The sequence below is a fragment of the Crinia signifera genome, chromosome 3 (assembly GCF_055691185.1).
Source record: "Crinia signifera chromosome 3, ASM5569118v1, whole genome shotgun sequence".
Taxonomy (NCBI): domain Eukaryota; kingdom Metazoa; phylum Chordata; class Amphibia; order Anura; family Myobatrachidae; genus Crinia; species Crinia signifera.
The window spans coordinates 150,525,936-150,550,195 of NC_139219.1; the positions used below are offsets into that span (position 1 = coordinate 150,525,936).

A 24,260-nucleotide genomic window follows, 5' to 3' on the forward strand; every position below is an offset into this window, starting at 1 on the left:
TCCTAAATCTTTTTTTTTTGTCTGGCCAGACAAAATAAAAAAGAAGTACCTTGGAATAATGCTGTAAAGTAGTCCTTTGTGCCTACCAGTTGCTGGAGCTGAATAGATGCAACTTTATGAGTAGTACACTACTCAAATATTCTCTCTGAGGAAGCCGCTGATGCCCACAGTAGGTGGGGAAATGCGTTAGAGCTCAACCATCCACTCTCAAATTGCATGCTAATATTGACATTCTGTACCTGTGGAGACCTGCCCATCAGCAACTGGTGTTACACTCTGGATAAAGTTGTGTCTATTCAGGACATTCAGCTCCAGCAACTGGGAGGCACAAGGGACTACATACTATACAGCACTATTCCAAGGTACCTCTTTTTTATTTTGTCTGGCCAGACATAAATTGAATGCATGAGGAAGCAAAGTAACCCTATGGCTTATTACTAATGGCATTATACAGTAAACCTACAATCTTCTACTAATCCTAACGAAATACATAAAGGATAAAATCTGCCATTGTTGTGACTGTTTGGATTATCTGGATACAGTTTAAAGCACACAAAAAATCCACTAACAAACGAATCCATGTTATTAATCCTTAGGCTACGTAGCTCATATGAATGGCTGGGTATAACTGTTATTAAGCCTTAAGTGAATATTGAAAGTAGATATGTAATTTTTTTTTATTTAGATTTTTTTATTAGGGTGTCTGGCTATATGTCTTAACTTGTTTTTTAGGATTGTGGCCACATATCAATCTTATAATTGTCTGTATTATTTAATACATTTTATTGATATATCAGTATTCCTATTTTGCACAGTTTATTTTCTGTTTTGTCCAAATTAGGGCTTTTTGAGCAGCCCTACTGTATATTAAACAGCGGCAATATCTGGAATACCTATATTTTATGCTATATAGTCTTTTATTTAAGAACGAGAAATGGTACACCCACTGGCGAAATATAATAAACTTACACGCTAATAAAGCTGTAAATGTCCATAGAATCAGAGTATAAATCTGAAAAAGCTCAAAGAGAAAGACAAGGCCATGGTGCAATATTGTAGGGCACTTCAAGCTCTTTTAATTCACACATTAATTAAAACAGCTTGAAGTGCCCTACAATATTGCACCAAGCTCTTTGAGCTTTTTCAGATTTATGCTCTGATTCTATGGACATTTACAGATGTATTAGCGTGTACGTTTATTATACTTCGCCAGTGGGTGTACCATTTCTTGTTTATCTTCTGTTTTAAAGCTTTTGGTGAAAGCTTTTTGGTGTCACCCTGGGCAGAAGGGTACTTTGCGCTGTGGAAATCAGTTTTATCTTTACCTATTTTATTTAAAGAATCTATTTAGCGCTGTTTTGTTTTTTCTTTCCATGTGAAAAACACTTATTTTTGTGCATCCCATAAGAATTAACTCTGCATTTCACACTATCATAGTCCCTAATTGACCCAGATCACTGAAAATTCATTTAAACTGTTCCTACTGTATACACAACAGTGTGTGGTGCTTGATTGCACATGGTGCTCAGTCAGAGGAGGAACGAGCAGTGCTAGTAGGCACCAGCCAAAATCTTACCTAGAATCATAAAGTTGGTAAGGGGGTGGTTACACATGGCACCAATGTGTTTAATTTAATGCTATTATTTGTTTTGTTATGTATTATGATAAATAATTCACCCTTTTAATTCCTGAGATCAGTATGCTCCTAGTGGAGAAAGGTGTCCGGGGTATTTTTTAAAAGTTTATCTAAAAGTGTGAACTCAGTGCAGTGTACTGTAACATAGTGGGTGTTTCAGGTTGGTTTGCAAAAGCAAACTCCTTCTTTAATGGAGAAAACCATGTGCACTGCAAGTGGGGCTGATGTATCATGTAACTCTCTCTGCACATGTTACATCTGCCCTACCTGCAGTGCACATGTTTTTATCCATTAAAAAATGAGTTTGCTTTTGCAAAAAAAACCTGAAATGGCCCATTGTCTGTCAGCCTTAAGCTTGGACATGCCTGCAAAATTTTTTTGTTTGCCACAAGAATTTCAGCATGTCAGCATTTTGTGAAAGCGGGACATTTGTGGCTTTCCTGAGAATGGTGACCCCCACAAACCACACAGTGTGTATGTTACTGCCTGTGTTGCAGGAGATCACATACATCAGAGTGTCTGTTGCACTTGAACTGGTCATACAGCATGCATACACTATGTCTATAGCAGTGGCCAGTGTTAAATCCTTCGCCTGTAATTAAAATAAATAAGTAACATCATTTATAAGTGGCACAAAAATGCTGTCCTTTATGAACTCTCTTGTTAATAAACCATTATCCCATTTCTTTGCTAATACTTTTTGTCAAGCAGTATATGTACTGGATATCCTCAGATGGGCAGTGGGAAAAGCATGTCTGTCATTATAAAACTGCATATTGATATGCATTTTTCTAACGTTTATGTGAGTATCTCTGGGCCTTCTACGTACCGTTCTTTTTGAGCTTAATCCATGTTTCTGTGATGGTGTCATCAAAAATCAGGATCTATGTTTTGGAAACCTTATGTCATCACAACCAGACTGCTGACATCATGTAAAGTTTTCTGTGTGCAAACCACCACACAATTCTGGAGAGCTGCAGAAGTGTCTCCTTACTAACTGCAAGGCATACTGAGCAATAGCTGCAGCAGAACTTCCTGCATTTTTGCAACAAACATTTCCTCTATGACAGCAATGATGGCTAGTGGACAGTAATGGTGCAATCCACAAACAGCATACATCTACAGAGTTGACCTCTTATTGTGGAATCCTGGTGTTTTATTCTTACTTATGTGTTTTTTTTTTTGCATTTTCAATAACATTTATTTTTGTCAAGGGTCACCATTGTTTACTGAAAGAAAGAGGAAGAGTACTAAAAGGAAGAAGAGGAGGAAGAATGGGAGGGTGAGGAAGAATAAGTAGAGAAGAATGATTAGGAAAAAAGGTGTAAGAAAGTGAGAAAGAATCATAGATAAGGGGAGGAAGCAGAAAAATTAGCAATATGCAGAAGAGAGAGGGAGGAAGCAAAGACAGGGAAGAGTAATACGACATGGGGGGGAGAGAAAAAAGAAGGAAGAGAAAGAGGAGTGGAGAAGAAATGGTAGAAGAGGAGGAAAAGAAAAATTAAGTATAATGATGAAGATGAGGAAGACACAGGCAAGGAAGGAGGAAGAGGAGGAATAAAAGAAAGACAAGGCTAAGGGAGAGAAAATGAGAGGAGGAAAATGTGTAAGAAGAAGAGGGGAAGAGGGACAACCAAAGATAATGAGAAAGAAGAGAAAGAGGAATAATATGAGGAAGATTAAATAATTTTGAGTTCATTTAAAGTATAAAAACTAAGAAAAAGATGAGAAATGGGAAGAGGTAAAAGGAGGAATAGAAAAGGAGAAAGAGGAGAAATAAAAGGAAGAAGAGGAGGATGAGTAAGAGAAAGGGGAAGAAGAAAGAGTGGAGGGAAATGTAAGGAAGAATATGAGGAACAAATGTAGGAAGAGGAGAGAGAAGGAAGAAGAGGAGGAAAAGGAAGAAGAGGAGAAAGAGGAAGATGAGTAATTTGGAGAGACCCTATACTGTTTCTTTACAGTATAAAGAGAAAAATTCTGAAAAGGAGGAGGATGAGAAATAGGAAGAGGAAAAATGAGGAAGAGATGGAATAAAAGGAAGAAGAGGAATATGCCGAAGAGAAAGTGGAGGAAAAAGGAGAGAAGGAAAATTAAAAAGAGGAAGAGGAAGAAAAGAAGGAAGAGGAGAAAAAAGGAAGGAGAAGATAAAAATAAGAGAACACGTAAGAGGAAAAAGAGAAAAAAGAGGAGGAATCCGAAGACATAGAAGGGGAAGAAAAGGAGGAGAAGAAGACAAAATAATTTGGGGACGCCCTATACCTTTACAATATAAAGAGAAACAGTGATGGAAAAGAGAAAGGTGAGCAATAGGAAGAGGTAGAGAAGGAAGTAGAGGAAGAAGAGGATTAGAAAAAGAGGACAAAGAGGATGAAGCAGGGGAGGTAGACGAGGAATAGAAAAAAGATTTTAAGGAAGTAGATGAAGTAGATGAGAAAATTAGGAAGAAGAGAAAAAACTATGAAAAGGATAAAGATGAGATATAGAGGTAGAGGAGGAAGAGGCAGTAGAAGAGGATGACAAGGAATAGAACAAGAGGAAAAAGGGGAAGGAATATTAGTAAGAGAAAGGGGAAGAATAAGGAGCGGAGGAAAATAAGGAAGAGGGAAATAGGTAGGAAGAGGAGAGAAAAGGAAGAAGAAGAGGAAGAAAATAAAGAGAGAGAGGAAGAGGAGGAAGAAGATGAAATAATTTGGAGAAGCCCTATACAGTTCCTTACAGTATGAAGAAAACTGCTGAAAAAGAGGAAGATGAAAAAAAAACAGTAGGAAGAAGTAGAGAATAAAGAGGACGAGGATGCAGGGGAGGTAGAGTAGGAAGAGGAGGATGGACGAGGAAGAAGAGAAAAAAATTACAAGAAAGTAGAGGAGGGAGAAGAGAAAATTAGAAAGAAGAGGAAATACAAGAGGAAGCAGAAGATGAAGAAGAGGAAGTGTAAGAATTAACTTATATAACTATATGTATAACTTAACTATATATATAGCGTAATAGAGTATGGCACTCTCATGGACTCGTCAATAAGTGGACCTAACACACCATTCGTGGGTCAACGTTTCAGAAGTCGCTTTACTTCCTTTTTCAAGAAAAGGATGCAATACATCTATTACCTTTCTCTGGCACCTCGGCAGTTGTATTTAGGATTAGACCGAGAGCCCGCAATCCCAGCGATATATATATATATATATATATATATATATATATCGTAGCGTGGTGGTCCGGCACGGCCGCTTACAGTCACTCTGCTTGGACGGGTGCCCGCAGTCTGCATACACTGCCACATAGAACTCCAAATACTGCAGCACTCCAGTCTTGTGAAAAAATCGTTTAAAATTTTATGAGCTCATTAAATTTTACACGATTTTTTCACAAGACTGGAGTGCTGCAGTATTTGGAGTTCTATATATATATATATATATATATATATATATATATATATATATATATATATATATATATATATAATATCACAGTGTAACCGCACTCCAAGCCAGCTCTTGGTAAAAGGGGGGTGCTCCTTTATGGTAGCAACGTGTGCTCCTTCAATATAGCGTATGACGGGCCCCTCAGGGTCCAATCAGGGCACTCACCAGACAATGGAATAGTGAAAAATTGTTGTTTAATACATCACCACATCATGTGTAGGACCGCAGTCCCAGTCGACGTTTCGGCCGTGACCCGGCCTTTGTCAAGACGACAGCAGTGTAGCAGAGTAACAGCAAGACAAGGAAGCAGCTTACAGTATATATATTGTATATATACAATGAATGGCACTCCGTATAACATCAATAATGACCGGGGTGCACACACAGCAGGGTAGAAAGATGTGGGAAACAGTGGCACGCACTCGACTTTGCATAAACACAGTCAGACTACTGCAGTAGAATCCAACGTTTCGGAGTTTAATCCGTTTTCAAGGAGAGAACTCTCCTTGAAAATGGATTAAACTCCGAAACGTTGGATTCTACTGCTGTAGTCTGACTGTGTTTATGCAAAGCCGAGTGCGTGCCACTGTTTCCCACATCTATATATATATATATATATACAAATATATATATATATATATAAAGAGAGAGAGGGAGGAAAGAGAGAGATAGCGAGAGAGCGAGAGAGAGAGAAAAGATACTGAGATACTGAGAATAACACCTTTATTGTACAATCACTTTGGCAAGCACATTAAAGAGTGCATTTTTCTATTTTTATTTTGTCTTTTCCAGCTTATTTATATTTTTTTATACAAATTATTGATACACTTCTTCTGATTATAGAAATGCTCTTTTTATTTAAAGTATGGGGAAATAGATTTTTTTAATTATATTGAACATACAAGATATAGCACCAATTGGCATCTGCATGGTGTTACCATGCATACACACAGACACTTCAAAACATGGTTCCATTATTGGTCACAATGACATCAGTTGATCAAGGGCATGATAATGGCTGCACTCCCTTTATCTCCAGGGACTTGCTGAAGTTGATCTCTTGTGCTTTAGCAGTGCCTTTAGTAAGTCTGAGATCTCTAATGCAGCCTTTGAAGCTCACAGTTGTGGTCAGGCCAAATTGTTTTGTACCTTCTGTAGATAATAGAAAAAGGACAGATTAATAAATCAGTTATGTTCATTCATTCTTAAATCAGCCAAAATTTCTTTAAAGAGAAGTATATTATATCTGACAAGAGGCATAAAACATGCACATACATACTGTCACTTTCAATGATATGTGATGTCTAGATTTTAGATTTTGTGTGTAATTGTTTTTGCATATCAAATAATTTTACACTGGGCTGTGAAACACTCTAGCAAAATAATTTTTTATGCACATACAGTCACATACATACATAATGTAGACACACTTCCTTTATATAATTTTAATCTAGTTAGCATAGCAACTTGCATAATATGCATTTAGCGTGGCATTCAATCCCTAGTCACGACTGTCGAGCCAGCCAAGCAGTCGTGAACAGTAGGGTGGAGTGAAAAAACTGAAATTGAGAAATTCAAAATCGGCTAGTGTGGGAAAGTTGTGACTTGACCTGAATAAGAAACGTGCAAACGCATTTTGATCTGAGTCAACATCTTCTGTTCTGGCAAGAGGCCTGAAGTTTCACTTTTTAGGTGAAAATGACGAAACCTATGAAGATGCTCCAATCTAGTTATAATTATGTCAGGATGTCTTAGAGTGGTTCATTAATATACTTTAGCATAGTAAAAAACAGTACAAGCTTGTCCTAGTGCAAAGTGACTGACTGGCGGGAGAAAAAATCCCTAATAACTGACCCATTTTCATGGTCACAATTGTGAATATTGTGTGTTTTCTCCTGAACGTGTTTATAATAGAAGAAGCACAAATACTCTAAATGGAATTTCATTGACACTGTGTGAAATATAACACTGCATAATAGCCCTTAATCAGACCTGATCGCAGTACAAATTTGTTCTCAAAATGGGCAAAACAAATGCTGCATTGCAGGTGGGGCAGATGTAACGTGCTGAGAGAGTTAAATTTGGGTGAGGTGTGTTGAAACTGAAATCTAAATTGCAGCAGGTATTTACCCTGCACAGAAACAAAATAACTCAACACAAATCTAAAGGTGGCCATACATCTACAGATCGATTGTCAGATCTGGCTGGTTGGAACAAATACCTGGTAATATCTGAATGACAGTTTTTGGCAGTTTTCCAGCATTTCAAAGCAAAGTGCTCTTATCCATTACCAGTATTTTGTTCCAAACAGACAGATCGGACAATAAATCTGTAGATGTATGGCCACATTAACTCCCTCTGCACATGTTACATCTGCCCCACCTGCAGCTGCATTACAGCATATAATTATTCCAAAGATAAGCCAATATATTAACAGTTAAATACATTAAAGTGCATTATGCTGTAATCAGTATTGCTGATCAATCCTGCCTAGCAGGGCTGTCTTTTTGTATGGGCTTAATGGGCACTTGCCCAGGGGCCCCCGGCATATAAGGGCTTTATGTTGATAGCTGAGGATCCCCTTTTTCCAGGGATACCAAAATTTTGAAAATCGGCCCTGGGGAACTGCAGATATCCAACTTCAAAGCAGCAGTCCACAACCGACCTGTTAATTACAATTTCCAGTCATATTTCTCAGGTTCTCTCTGACACTAGCGGCTTGTCTCTATCATGCCCAGAACCAGAGATATCAGCCTTCAAGCAGCCGGTCCCTGCTCCAGCTCCAAACGTCTGGTGTAGTTTTATATTTTTGTCAATGGATTGCTCTGGCTCCTGATCTCTGATACCCAAGTTCCCAGCACCTCCTGAAAGTTGGGACTCTAGGTTTTTATACTAGGCTAAGAAATCTATTTCCAGATAATGGCGATATCTGCAGTCAAACAAGCTGCCCTTCCACCGGAAAATGATGAATATTAAGCCCACTGAATTATCCAACCGTCCCCTGTGTATAAAACACCCCCTACCTCCCTGGAAGTCATTTACAAGGGACCCTTCATACAGCTCAGTGCCCTCTTCCACACGTTAGTGTTCACCCTCCTACCACCTGTGCAGTAAAGGAGTAATTAGCAGAAGTTACTGCTCCAGGTCCTACATGTTGAATGGAAGATAGAGCACCCCCTGCCACCCGTGGGACATCAAAGCTGCTGCTGATACCACCCCCCACCCCTAGGAGGGGAGAATGGGTAAGGGCCCCAGTGCATTGCTTTGCCCAGGTGCCCACACTGCTGTTAAGACGGCCCTGCTGCCTAGAAATGAACACAGTGATTGGCATATATGTACTGCTGGACACCACTCATAGAATGATTAACCTGTTATTTTTTGAATCAATGTTCTTGTTTTTTTTCCCCTAAACATTAGATGTATTTGTTTATTTATTTATTTACAGTTTCTTATATAGCTCAGCAGATTCCTTTACGCTTTACAATAGTAGACAGTGATAAAACAAACTGGGTAATGACAGACAGACTTGGGGGTTAGAGGGCCCTGCTGCAAGCTTACAATTTATTACATCATAATACACTTCAACGAATTTAACAGTTAATATATTGGCTTATCTTTGGCATAATTATATGCTGTAAATGCAGCCCAATCATGTTCCCAGTATAGGGGATGCAACACTGTTTTTCTGTCAATAAACAGAAGTGATATGTAAAATGATACATAAGACAGTTTACACTTACTTGTAATACTTATTGTAACAGTTACTGTTTTTCAATAACAGACTGCAACAGTTATTTCTTATTTATATACACAGGATTGTCTATCTTTGTATATGCACTGCAAAGAGAGCAGCATAAATCCAATTTCATGTATTTCAGTGACACTGTGTGAAATATAACACTGCATAATGGCCCTTAATCAGACCTGATCGCAGTACAAATTTGTTCTCAAAATGGGCAAAAAAATGCTGGACTGCAGGTGGGGCAGATGTAACATGTGCAGAGAGATTTAAGGTGGCCATACATCTACAGATTTATTGTCCGATCTGTCTGGTTGAAACAAAATCCAGGTAAAAGATGAGAGCAAATGACAGTTGACCATTTGCTTTGAAATGATGAAAAACTGTCATTCAGATATTACCAGCTGTTTGTTCCAACCGGCCCAATCTGACAATCGATCTGTAGATGTATGGCCACCTTTGGATTTGTGTGAGTTATTTTGTTTCTGTGCAAGGTAAATACCGGCTGCATTATTTTTACACTGTAATTTAGATTTCAGTTTCAACACACCCCACCCAAATTTAACTCTCTCAGCACGTTACATCTGCCCCACCTGCAATGCTGCATTTGTTTTGCCCATTTTGAGAACAAATTTGTACTGGGATCAGGTCTGATTAAGGGCTATTATGCAGTGTTATATTTCACACAGTGTCACCGAAATTCCATTTAGAGTATTTGTGCTTCTTCTATTATAAACACGTTCAGGAGAAAACACACAATATTCACAATTGTGACCATGAAAATGGGTCAATTATTAGGGATTTTTTCTCCCACCAAAGTCATTCACTTTGCACTAGGACAAGCTCGTACTCTCTTTTACTATGCTAAAGTATATTAATGAACCACTCTAAGACATAATGATATAATTTTAACTAGATCGGAGCATCTTCATAGTTTTCATCATTTTCACCAAAAAAGTGAAACTTCAGGCCTCTTGCCAGAACAGAAGATGTTGACTCAGATCAAAATGCTTTTGCACGTTTCTTATTCAAGTCAAGTCACAACTTTTCCACACTAGCCGATTTAGAATTTCTCAATTTCAGTTTTTTCACTCCGCCCTAGTGAACAGGTCTCATTCTCGGCCTGCTCGACTGCATCTCAGCAGGCAGGATTCAATGTCCCGCCTGCTGAAAATTAAAAATGGGGCATGACCATGAGATACGGCTGTGGATCGTCGAGATACGGCCGGAAGCTCAACAATCCACAGCCGTTCTTGTCAGGACTGGCCCGATTGCTTCTAAAGTTGGCTCCGTTCTGCCGAGATGCCTGTTGAATGCTGTCGGGAAAGACAGCAATGAATAAGCACCCACCGCTATTTCCCTTGCCAGAAATAGCGGCAGAGGGATTGAACACCTCCTTAATGGGAAAATTCCATGTACAGTACATGAGATATTTTGACAAATCAAAGAAAATTTGTCATTTTAATGTAAGATTTTTTTAAATAGTTATTTATTACAAATGTGCTCTAATTTTGGACTTGTAAATTATTTTAAACATTGCCAATTAAAAATCCCCCAAACAACTTTATAGAGCTGTTTTGTGTTTAACATTCAAACTCAGCTCCATTACATTGGCTGAGTTGTATGTTTAACATGGGCAAAACATCTGGGTCTGACTTTATACCATTCGCTCATATTCGTAGCTGAAAGCTTCTGATTTGTAGTAAACTTGGATGCTATTACATTGGCCGACTTTGTAAAATGTCAGATTTTCTAAAAAGACATCCGGTACTTGTTTCCTAGCACGGCGCCCATCGCATTGCATACCATAAGGTATGCGATGCGATGCGATGTTAGCCGATGTTATACAATTTTAAATTGTATACCATCGAATTGTATGCCATTGTATGGCATATACAATGGTATACGATTTTAAATTGTATAAGCACCCTAATGGGTGTTTTCAATGTTAAATGTGCCCCCTATAAGATAAATAATTGTATATGCACGTTAATAGGTGCTTACAATGTTAAAAGCACCCCCACGTCACCCGTACTATCAACGCCAACCCGAAGTGTGGCGAGCGCCGCGAGCCCGCGAGGGGTGCCGGTACACGTCCTCCAACCTTTTCATACCCCCACTATCCACGTCGGCGTGGAGTTGATCTTATATAGTGTGGCGAGCACAGCGAGCCACTGAGCCCGAAGCATGGCGAGCGGACGCGGAATACATGTGAAGTAATGCGCGTCCCCCTCACTGGTGGCTCATTGCGCTCGCCACACTATCTAAAATCAACTCCACGCCGACTGAATAGTGGGGGTATGAAAAGGTCGGAAGACGCGTACCGCCGCCCCCTCGCTGCTCTCGCCACGCAGTTAACGTCAATACTGGGGGTGGCGTGGGGGTGCATTTAACATTGTAAGCACCCATTATGGTGCTTATACAAAAAAAATCGTATAGAGGCTTATACAATTTAAAATCGCATCGAATCGCATGCCATACACCCGTATGCAATGCGATGCGATGAGATGGCATAAAACTTAATATCATGGGCGCCGTGCTAGGAAACAAGTACCAGACATCCTTGCCACAGTGTTTGGTGGAAGTGCAGATAAATCTCACAAAGTTTTCTTTAGTGTGCAATTTTTGTGTGCGCTTTGCATACCAGTAATTAATGCATTTGCAGAATTTTAATCGCTTTATTTTTATATTCATATGCAAATAACTTATCTTTGTTCATACAACAAACTGTTTGGATATTGAGATATATATATATATATATCTATATATATATATCTATATATCTATATCACATGAGACAATAAATAGCAGTGCATGTGTAGTGTCTAGCGTGCAGTGCCAATACCATACCAGATGCTACACATGCACTGCTATTTATTGTCTCATGTGAGAGGTAAGAAACTGTTTGTTTTGTCACAATCCTGCACTTATGTCAGTACTTATATGTTAGTTGGGCACCCACTAAGCTATTTGCTTAGTTTTCCGCGTCCCCTCGCGGGACTCGCTACGCTTTGGGCTCGGTGGCTCGCTGCACTCCTCACACTATAGAAAATCAACTCCATGCCGACATGGAAAGTGGGGGTATGAGCGTACTAACTATAGTGGGCGCCCAACTAACATATAAGTACCCTTACATCATTATGAGTATGACCTGATGAAAAGGCCCTAAGTCGTCTGGAAACGTTGTCACAAACTTAACCCCTTCCTGACAGAGCTAGTTTTTGCGTTCCTGACAGAGCCATTTTTTTCAAATCTGACATGTCTCACTTAAGTGGGGATAACTTTTTTTTGCTTTTACTTATTCCAGTGATTTTGAGATTGTTTTTTCGTGACACATTGTACTTCAAATTAGTGGTAAATTTGGGTCGATACAGTCTGTGTTTTTTTGTGAAAAATACCAAAATGTCGTGAAAAAATGGAAAATTTAGCGATTTGCAAAATGTTAAATTTTCTGCTTGTGAGACAAATAATCTTACCACTCAAAATAGTTAATAACTAACATAGACCATATGTCTACTTTATGTTTCCATCATTATTTCAACTTCCTTTTAATTTTTTTGGACACTAGGAGGCTTACAATATGAATAGCAAATTCTCAAATTTTCAAGAAAATTTCAAACACTGATTTTTTTAGGGACCAGTTCAGTTCTGATGTGACTTTGAGGGACTTGTATGTGAGACACCCCCATAAATGATGCCATTTCAAAAACTGCACCCCTCACAGTATTCAAAACAGCATTTTGGAAGTTTGTTAACCCTTTAGGTGTTTCACAGGAATTAAAACAAAGTGTAGGTGAAATTTCAAAATTTCATTTTTTTTGCAGATTTGCAATTTTAATACATTTTTCTAAGGAACACAGTACATTTTACTAGAGAAATGTGACTAAAAATTGATTCCCCCAATTCTTTTGTTTTCATAAATATCCTATATGTGGCCCTAGTGTGCACGTTGACCAAACCACAGGCTTCATAATAGAAGGAGCAACTACTTGATTTTGGAGCCTCCTTTTTATGAGATTATTTTTTAGGCACCATGTAGGTTTCTAGGCACCATAAGATGCTAAAATTTAGGAACCCCCCCACAAGTGACCCCATTTTGCAAACTACACCCCTCAGGGAATTCATCTAGGGGTATAGTGTACATTTCAAACCCCCAGGGGTTTCACCAATTGTGGTCCAACTGGGCAGTGAAAATGAAAAATTAAATTTTTTACACAAAAATGCAGTTCTGGCTCAAAATTTTTCATTTTCACAAGGAATGAAGGAGACAAAGCCCCCCAAAATCTGTGCCCCAATTTCTACCGAGTACGGCAATGCCTCACATGTGACCAAAAAATACCAGTTGGGTGCATGGCAGGACTCAGAAGGGAAGGAGTGATTTTTGGATTTTGCAGCTCAGATTCTGGTGGAATTTTGGTGGGTGCTATGTCGCATTAGCAAGACCCCCCAAGCACCAATACAGTGGAACCCCCCCACAAGTGACCCCATTTTGCAAACTACACCCCTCAGGGAATTCATCTAGGGGTATAGTGTACATTTTAAACCCCCAGGGGTTTCACCAATTTTGATACAAGTGGGCAGTGAAAATGAAAAATTACATTTTTTTACACAAAAATGCAGTTCTGGCTCAAAATTTTTCATTTTCAGAAGGTATGAAGGAGAAAAAGCACCCCAAAATCTGTGCCCCAATTTCTCCCGAGTACGGCAATGCCTCACATGTGACCAAAAAGTACCAGTTGGGTGCATGGCAGGACTCAGAAGGGAAGGAGTGATTTTTGGATTTTGCAGCACAGATTTTGGTGGAATGAATGGTGGGTGCTATGTTGCACCAATACAGTGGAACCCCCCCCACAAGTCACCCCATTTTGCAAACTACACCCCTCAGGGAATTCATCTAGGGGTATAGTGTACATTTCAAACCCCCAGGGGTTTCACCAATTTTGATACAAGTGGGCAGTGAACATGAAAAATTACATTTTTTTACACAAAAATGCAGTTCTGGCTCAATATTTTTCATTTTCACAAGGAATGAAGGAGAAAAAGCACCCCAAAATCTGTGCCCCAATTTCTCCCGAGTACGGCAATGCCTCACATGTGACCAAAAAATACCAGTTGGGTGCATGGCAGGACTCAGAAGGGAAGGAGTGATTTTTGGATTTTGCAGCTCAGATTCTGGTGGAATTTTGGTGGGTGCTATGTCGCATTAGCAAGACCCCCCAAGCACCAATACAGTGGAACCCCCCCACAAGTGACCCCATTTTGCAAACTACACCCCTCAGGGAATTCATCTAGGGGTATAGTGTACATTTCAAACCCCCAGGGGTTTCACCAATTTTGATACAAGTGGGCAGTGAACATGAAAAATTACATTTTTTTACACAAAAATGCAGTTCTGGCTCAAAATTTTTCATTTTCACAAGGAATGAAGGAGAAAAAGCACCCCAAAATCTGTGCCCCAATTTCTCCCGAGTATGGCAATGCCTCACATGTGACCAAAAATACCAGTTGGGTGCATGGCAGGACTCAGAAGGGAAGGAGTGATTTTTGGATTTTGCAGCTCAGATTCTGGTGGAATTTTGGTGGGTGCTATGTCGCATTAGCAAGACCCCCCAAGCACCAAGACAGTGGAACCCCCCCACAAGTGACCCCATTTTGCAAACTACACCCCTCAGGGAATTCATCTAGGGGTATAGTGTACATTTCAAACCCCCAGGGGTTTCACCAATTTTGATACAAGTGGGCAGTGAACATGAAAAATTACATTTTTTTACACAAAAATGCAGTTCTGGCTCAAAATTTTTCATTTTCAGAAGGTATGAAGGAGAAAAAGCACCCCAAAATCTGTGCCCCAATTTCTACCGAGTACGGCAATGCCTCACATGTGACCAAAAAGTACCAGTTGGGTGCATGGCAGGACTCAGAAGGGAAGGAGTGATTTTTCGATTTTGCAGCACAGATTTTGGTGGAATAAATGGTGGGTGCTATGTTGCACCAATACAGTGGAACCCCCCCACAAGTCACCCCATTTTGCAAAGTACACCCCTCAGGGAATTCATCTAGGGGTATAGTGTACATTTCAAACCCCCAGGGGTTTCACCAATTTTGATACAAGTGGGCAGTGAACATGAAAAATTACATTTTTTTACACAAAAATGCAGTTCTGGCTCAAAATTTTTCATTTTCACAAGGAATGAAGGAGAAAAAGCACCCCAAAATCTGTGCCCCAATTTCTCCCGAGTACGGCAATGCCTCACATGTGACCAAAAAATACCAGTTGGGTGCATGGCAGGACTCAGAAGGGAAGGAGTGATTTTTGGATTTTACAGCTCAGATTCTGGTGGAATTTTGGTGGGTGCTATGTCGCATTAGCAAGACCCCCCAAGCACCAAGACAGTGGAACCCCCCCACAAGTGACCCCATTTTGCAAACTACACCCCTCAGGGAATTCATCTAGGGGTATAGTGTACATTTCAAACCCCCAGGGGTTTCACCAATTTTGATACAAGTGGGCAGTGAACATGAAAAATTACATTTTTTTACACAAAAATGCAGTTCTGGCTCAAAATTTTTCATTTTCACAAGGAATGAAGGAGAAAAAGCACCCCAAAATCTGTGCCCCAATTTCTCCCGAGTACGGCAATGCCTCACATGTGACCAAAAAATACCAGTTGGGTGCATGGCAGGACTCAGAAGGGAAGGAGTGATTTTTGGATTTTACAGCTCAGATTCTGGTGGAATTTTGGTGGGTGCTATGTCGCATTAGCAAGACCCCCCAAGCACCAAGACAGTGGAACCCCCCCACAAGTGACCCCATTTTGCAAACTACACCCCTCAGGGAATTCATCTAGGGGTATAGTGTACATTTCAAACCCCCAGGGGTTTCACCAATTTTGATACAAGTGGGCAGTGAACATGAAAAATTACATTTTTTTACACAAAAATGCAGTTCTGGCTCAAAATTTTTCATTTTCAGAAGGTATGAAGGAGAAAAAGCACCCCAAAATCTGTGCCCCAATTTCTCCCGAGTACGGCAATGCCTCACATGTGACCAAAAAGTACCAGTTGGGTGCATGGCAGGACTCAGAAGGGAAGGAGTGATTTTTGGATTTTGCAGCACAGATTTTGGTGGAATGAATGGTGGGTGCTATGTTGCACCAATACAGTGGAACCCCCCCACAAGTCACCCCATTTTGCAAAGTACACCCCTCAGGGAATTCATCTAGGGGTATAGTGTACATTTCAAACCCCCAGGGGTTTCACCAATTTTGATACAAGTGGGCAGTGAAAATGAAAAATTACATTTTTTTACACAAAAATGCAGTTCTGGCTCAAAATTTTTCATTTTCAGAAGGTATGAAGGAGACAAAGCACCCCAAAATCTGTGCCCCAATTTCTCCCGAGTACGGCAATGCCTCATGTGTGACCAAAAAGTGGCAGGACTCAGAAGGGAAGGAGTGATATTTGGATTTTGCAGCACAAATTCTGGTGGAATGATGGTGGGTGCTATGTCGCATTAGCAAGACCCCCAAAGCACCAATACAGTGGAACCCCCCCACAAGTGACCCCATTTTGCAAACTACACCCCTCAGGGAATTCATCTAGGGGTATAGTGTACATTTCAAACCCCCAGGGGTTTCACCAATTTTGATACAAGTGGGCAGTGAACATGAAAAATTACATTTTTTTACACAAAAATGCAGTTCTGGCTCAAAATTTTTAATTTTCACAAGGTATGAAGGAGACAAAGCACCCCAAAATATGTGCCCCAATTTCTCCCAAGTACGGCAATGCCTCACATGTGACCAAAAAGTACCAGTTGGGTGCATGGCAGGACTCAGAAGGGAAGGAGTGCTTTTTGGATTTTGCAGCACAGATTTTGGTGGAATGAATGGTGGGTGCTATGTTGCACCAATACAGTGGAACCCCCCCACAAGTCACCCCATTTTGCAAAGTACACCCCTCAGGGAATTCATCTAGGGGTATAGTGTACATTTCAAACCCCCAGGGGTTTCACCAATTTTGATACAAGTGGGCAGTGAACATGAAAAATTACATTTTTTTACACAAAAATGCAGTTCTGGCTCAAAATTTTTCATTTTCACAAGGAATGAAGGAGAAAAAGCACCCCAAAATCTGTGCCCCAATTTCTCCCAAGTACGGCAATGCCTCACATGTGACCAAAAAATACCAGTTGGGTGCATGGCAGGACTCAGAAGGGAAGGAGTGATTTTTGGATTTTGCGGCTCAGATTCTGGTGGAATGAATGGTGGGTGCTATGTGGCATTAGCAAGACCCCCAAAGCACGGTGAAATTATGAACCTAATATTCCATAGATGTGTGGTATATTTTAAAACACTCCTTTATACATAGGCCGGGTTTGTCGGGGCAAGTGTCACACTGGAAAATAGTTTGCTTTCTTATTCCCTTTTTATAGCAAACTTTGCACCTTTTTTGTGTCCTGCCCTTTTTTCCAGTGGAGGGGATTTCATCAGGAAAATGCTGCCCTGGTACAATACGGGGACCAGTACTAGAAGTACTGGGGCCCTCTGCCTGCTGGTTCCCAAATATTAGGCCCTTTATGACTTCCTCTTGAAAGTGCATAAATGTCCCCCTCTGGCCGGTAGAACGGAATAGCACGTAAGCGTTATACAGTGCCATCTGGATGATATACACGGCCACCTTCTTGTACCAGATTTTTGTTTTCCGCAGGGCACTGTACGGCTTCAGTACCTGATCTGAAAGATCCACTCCGCCCATGTACCTATTGTAATCCAGGATACAATTAGGTTTGGAGGTGTGGGTACTGGTACCTCGTACAGGGATGGAGGTGGTACTGTCTCCATGAATTGTTGTCAGTATAAGGACATCCCTCTTGTCCTTATATTTGACCAACAACATATTTTCGTTGCATATTCCCCTGCTTTTACCCCTTCTCATTACTTGGGCAATGTGCGTTTTTGGGAGGCCTCTTTGGTTCTTGCGCACAGTACCGCAAGCTGCTGTACCTCTTGAACCAAGGGCCTTAAACAGGGGGATGCTGGTGTAAAAGTTATCCACATAGAGGTGATAACCTTTATCCAGGAAGGGGTGCACTAAATCCCAGACAATTTTCCCACTAACACCTACGAGGGAGGGGGGGCATTCTGGCGGTTCAATTCTTGAATCCTTCCCTTCATAAACCCTAAACCTGTGGGTGTACCCTGAGGTGCTTTCACACAGTTTATACATTTTTATGCCATACCTTGCCCTCTTACTGGGAAGGTACTGGCGGAATTTAACCCTTCCTTTAAAATGTATAAGGGACTCGTCGATACAAATAAATTTTTCAGGGATGTACACCTCTTCAAATTTGGCACTGAAATGATCAATGACCGGCCTGACTTTGAATAGCCGGTCAAAGGTGGGATCATCTCTGGGTGGGCACTGTGCATTATCGGTGTAATGTATAAATTTAAGAATTGTCTCAAATCGAGTCCGGGTCATGGCCATACGGTAAAATGGAGTACTGTACAGAACATCTGTACTCCAATATTGCCTAATTTCTGGCTTTTTTACTATGCCCATATGAAACACCAGACCCCAAAACGTCATCATCTCTACTGCATCTACAGGGGTCCACCTAGCAAATGATGACGTGGGGTTTTGAGCAATAAACTGCTGGGCATATAAATTAGTTTGGTCCACCATTAAATTTATAAAATCATCAGAGAAAAATAATTTGAAAAAGTCAATTTCTCTGAGACCTGTGGAATCAAATTGGATTCCTGGCATGGCCAAAAACTCAGGAACCTGGGGCTCAAAATTGTCTGGTGGTGGGGTCCATACGAGATCAATTATTGGGGGGGGGGTCTCAGCTGCTCTACGGGGGCGTCTTTGAGGGGGTCCCTCATCACCAGAGGAGGAAGAGGAGCTTAAGGCAAATCCTTCAAATTCCCCGCTTGCATCACTGGCTGTGTCAGAGTCAGAAGCAAGCATGGCATATGCCTCCTCCACTGAATACATTCTCCTGGATGACTGGGAGGACATTTGGGAGGACATTTGGGAGGACATTTGGGATGCCATTTTTATTTTTGTGTTACTGGTAGTGAAATGTTTCAACACGTGTATAGTGTAGGGGGGGGGTACAAACTTTATTTCAATCCGGGGGGTATGTAGTGTGTAGTGTGTATGTAGTGCAGAAAAAAAAAAAAATACTTTATACCAATAAAAAAAAAAAAATGAAGGGGTTAAAAATAAAAAATTTAAGGGGTTAAAAAAAAAAAAAAAAGGTCCTGCGCCAAAAATTGAGCACAGATGTTGGTCAGTAACGTCTTTCACTGAACAGCGCTCAAAGGCAACAGGAATTTGATCAAAAAAAAAAAAAAAATAGATCAACCCTGTGCCGAAAAAGATGATCAGTGATGTACGTCACTGATCAGCGCACAGCGGCCACAGGACACCCACAAAATCACAGTGTGTGTAAAAAAAAAATTAAAAAAAGACCCCACAGCACACACACAAAAAAAAAGGTGATCAGTGATGCGACACTGATTACCAGTGAGGTGCAGCAGGTGCACAACCTTTGGTGCAACTGACAGGTATATATAAAAAAAAAAAAACCTCTGTACCCCCAAAAAAGTTGCTGATCACCTCAGATATAGTGATCAGCACAAAAGGCGGGGGCAGCAGACACAAAATTTAGCACTCTCTATCACTCTCTGTCACTATCTCTCTCTATCTCTCTATCTCTCACTATCTATCACTCTATGACACTGCAGCAGCAGCACTGACAGGTATATCTATATATAAAAAAAAACCTGCGCCCCCAAAAAGTTGCTGATCAGTTAATTTATACTGATCAGCACAAAAGGAGGGGGCAGCAGTCAGTTATATAAAAAATATATAGCACAATCTGTCACTATCTCTCTCTATCTCTCTCTCTCTATCTCTCTCTATCTCTCTATAACTATCACACTGCAGCAGCACAAAATATAGCACTCTGTCACTAGGCCTCTCTATCTATCTCTCTCTCTCTATCTCTCTCTCTCTATCTATAACTATATCACACTGCAGCAGCACAAAATATAGCACTCTCTGACACTATCTCTCTCTCTATCTCTCTCTATCTCTCTCTATCTCTCTCTATCTCTCTCTATCTCTCTATCTCTCTCTATCTATCTCTCTATCTAGCTATTACACTGCAGCAGCACAATTTCACAGCACAGGAAGGCACAAGTAGCAACAGGATCCAGGAAGCAGTGATGAAGCAGCGATCAGGTAAGTATGGAGCAAGGTTCTGGTCAGTATGGCGGCAGGGGGGTACGGTGACCGCACTGCACGCTATTCCAGACCGGAATGGCGTCTGCAGTGCAGTCACCGTTAGTTTAAATCCCCCTCCTTGGCTGTGATTGGTCCGTCGGTCCGACGGACCAATCACGGCCTTTGGGGGCGGGCGGGGTGAGGTGGGGTGACACCAGTGTCACCCTTACACCCCGCGGTGATTGGTGCTGTACTTTACAGCACCAATCACCTCTGATCCCGTGTCACCGGCGAACGTTATTCGCCGGTGACACAGGAAAACGCTGTGAATGGCTGTTCACACTGAACAGCCAATCACAGCGATCGCCGACGGGGGGGCGGCATCGCAGCCCCCCCTGGGCATGCACGGACATGTCTGCTGTCAGGGACAGCAGACATGTTGAAACTGTCACCGCGTCTATAGACGCGGTGACAGTTTAAATCCATGACGTACATTTACGCCATGTGTCGGGAAGTGCTTCCCGACCATGACGTAAATGTACGTCAAATGTCGGGAAGGGGTTAACTATGCTGTAAAAAGAATTTTCACAATACAGAATCATTGTTGAAAAATCAGTTGGAGTTCCGCCTATTAATCTCACAAATCTGCCGTATATATATATATATATATATATATATATATATATATATATATATATATATATATATATATATATATATATATAGTGTGTGGTCGTCGGCCTGGCACTCCCTCAGCTGGTATAAGGTACCTGGGTGCCTTCTGGGACAGATTGATAGTCTTGCAGAAAAGAACAGACAGCGGCACTCCAAGGAATTTCAAATCGTGTATTACAGCAAACCAACGTTTCGGGGTATCATTCACCCCTTTGTCAAGGTTTAAGTGCATAAACCTTGACAAAGGGGTGAATGATACCCCGAAACGTTGGTTTGCTGTAATACATGATTTGAAATTCCTTGGAGTGCCGCTGTCTGTTCTTTTCTGCAAGACTATATATATATATATATATGAGTCCAGCGGCGTAACTACATTTTTGGCGCCCCCCCGCCGTTAAAGGGAGGGCGCCCAGTCACTCACCCGCCCCTCCGCCCGCCGCACCAACCCCCGCAGTCTTACCTAGGTTCAGTACGCGCTGGTCCCGGCTCCCTTCTTCTTCTATGAGGACCACCACAAAATGTCCGCCCCCATGCAGCAGACAGTTTCAGTGAACTGTGTGCTATATGGAGTCGGCCATTTTGTGGTGGTCCGCAGCAGAAGAAGGACCAGATCATACTGAACACAGGTAAAGACTGGGGATGGGGGGGTTTGCGGGGGTTGGTATGGCGGGCGGCGGGGTGTAACGTAACTATAGCACTGCAGCCCCCGGCGCCCGCACATGCATAGCGCCCCCCCCACGGTCGCGGGGGCTGCGGTGCTATAGTTACGCCACTGCATGAGTCACATATTATCAGTAGTTAAAAGTATGTAAAATGTGATCATCAAGGGCTCATAATCAAATTATTTGTTGTTTTAAAAGCATTATTCCAATTTATATTTGGTTTATAATTTTTCTTAATTTACTGTCTTCTTAATTGTACGCAAAGTTACTGCAAAGACTTCAGATATCAACATATTAACTAATGGCCTCAATCTCATAGCGGCTAAACCGTACTCACCGGGGTATCCTCCTACAAAGACTGGATCATTAGTGTCTGCAGATGTGGATGCTGCATTTATACTTCTAGCTTCCACTTTATTGTCATCGACGATCATCTCTAAGCGGTGTTTTATTTTATTTGCCACCACTTTGTGCCACCGACCATCGCACAAGCTACCTGATCGCTCTGGCTCATAAACTGCTGTGAAACGACCGGCTCCATTGTCTGCATGAAAAAGAAGCTATGGGAGAAGCAAAAGATCAATAGACTGTTTTGAAATTGTTTTCCAATTACACATTATGAGTAAATGAGCGGGATCTATATTTTTTCTCAGTTATGATAATGAAATGTTTCTGTTGCAAAAATACATGATATGGAAGGCATGTTTATGAGCAAGGAGTGCATAATTAAAATTAACTCTTTGGTGCCTGTTTATTTACTAGAGTTTGTAAAAGCACTATACTATATACGGGCATATTTATCAATATTATTTTTACTAAAACATCATATCCCTTTCACATGAATGTACTGGTGGCCATTTTTAGAAGAATTAGCAAATTTTCCCTACATGTTTTTTACATTTGCATTTTTTCGTGATCATATCAGATCTCATTTCTCATTTTTGTAATGGAAATGCAATAAAATAATATTGAAAAAAAAAAAAAAAAAAAAACTAGATGAAGCCCTGTGATAATAACACCATCTGCAGGCTTCCCTTTGGTTCCACAACCCCTGCACTACTCTGACACGTAGAGCTCAGACATGGGGCCTTATTCTGATCGGTGCGGCCCGATCAGAAATATGCGGTCATGTCCGTGCAGGCGAATCCCCGCCTTCCATACGGATCGCCACCTCTGTCCGTATGCGGATATGTGGCGGTCCGCATGAAAGTGGACGGGGATACGCCTCCTCCATGTTGGGAGCAGCCCCTGCATTCGATGGTCGCCGAACATCGAATGCAGGGCCGCACGCTCCACCAGGTCCCGCCACCCAAGACCACACGGACACTTGTCCGTGTGAAATCATGTATGGGGGCGGGCAGCTGACATCCAGCGATGTCAGATGCCCGCCCCCTACACACGCGTCACGGCTTCATTACCATGCATATGCCCCGCATTTGCATGGGAACGCCCATGAAACGCGGGGCGTATGCATAGGGTAATGAGGCTAAGTAGCCCCTCACGCCCCCCTACGCTTCCTGTGCGGCGTATAAAGAATACGTGCGGCGAAATCGCCTGCTCATGCGCAGAGTGACCTGGTAAAATCCGCACCGATCAGAATAAGGCCCATGGTGCTTGTTGTGTGTGTCTAAATGGAGCAAATGCTGATCATACAGTAGTTAAAAAAATAGAAGAGTTAAAGAAGATCTGATTACTGGATAACCGAGGAGTGGTGGGTGGAAGGGATGGGATGTTTATGTCCAGACAAAATGTTCAATAAAAAGAAACATTTACAGCTATATTAAAGGGGAGTTTTCCATTAGAGTGACGCTTTGCATCTTTACAGAAGACTGACGTCTTGAAGCCCTAAGACTGACGTCTTGAAGCCCTGTGACTGTCGCAATACTAACATACTGTAGGTCTGCATTACCTACTGAATAAGAGGACCTGGAATATGCAGTGAGTGCCAGCCACTATTGTGTGTGTGTGTGTATGTATGTATATATATATATATATATATATATATATATATATATATATATATATATATAGTGAAATAGTTCAAAACGGCACTCAGGTACATGTAGGAAAGAGTGGTGCAAGGTCCACAATGGATAATGATAAACAGCACTTACCTATCCTGGGAACCAGGGTAGGAAACAGACCAGCACTCACGAAGTTTGAAGTGAAGAAAAAGGTGTATTGAATAATTCAAAGCATTATACAAAGTACAGTGCAGCAGGGCTGACCCAACAGCCGTTTCAACTGGATGCCTTCTGACGAAAACTGGAAGGCATCCAGTTGAAACGGCTGTTGGGTCAGCCCTGCTGCACTGTACTTTGTACAATTTGTATAATGCTTTGAATTATTCAATACACCTTTTTCTTCACTTCAAACTTCGTGAGTGCTGGTCTGTTTCCTACCCTGGTTCCCAGGATAGGTAAGTGCTGTTTATATATATATATATATATATATATATATATATATATATGTTTGCCACTGTAGTCCTTCAGGTTCAATTGTGGAAAGGCTTATTCAATCACTTACTTTACCATCCACTATTTCCATGCCTAGTCCATCCATCTTTTGGCCACTAATTCCAAGAAGAACACCATTTGTCCTTGTTGTGCGGAACTCCAATTCTATTTTCAGATCTATACCTACTTTAAAAGCTCCAACTGAAAATAGAAAAAGCATAATAAAAAAATGTATAAACACAGAAAAATTCTGAACAATTAATGTATTAATGCAATAACAGTGATATGTAATGAACTGTACTGGAATATTAACTATTTGCTATTAATTAGTTATATTCAATTGATAAGATTTACTGTGGTCATTCCAAAATAAAATCCTTAGCACCTTACGTAACAAGCATGGAGAAGCTTTCTCAATTCTGAAACTGCCATGCA

General features: G+C 41.0%; 1 protein-coding gene across 1 annotated transcript in view; it reads right to left on the reverse strand.

Annotated features, from left to right (window-relative positions):
* Positions 1 to 5,717: 5,717 nt before the first annotated feature.
* LAMA2 (laminin subunit alpha 2) overlaps positions 5,718 to 24,260 on the reverse strand; it is a 727,667-nt gene continuing 709,124 nt past the window's right edge. Inside the window, exons 62-64 of the mRNA XM_083176751.1 lie at positions 23,896 to 24,026; positions 21,707 to 21,929; positions 5,718 to 6,207 (exon numbers count right to left, since the gene is read on the reverse strand). Coding sequence (XP_083032877.1) covers positions 6,056 to 6,207; positions 21,707 to 21,929; positions 23,896 to 24,026 — 506 coding nt within the window. The 3' untranslated portion in view covers positions 5,718 to 6,055. The remainder of the gene's footprint in view (positions 6,208 to 21,706; positions 21,930 to 23,895; positions 24,027 to 24,260) is intronic.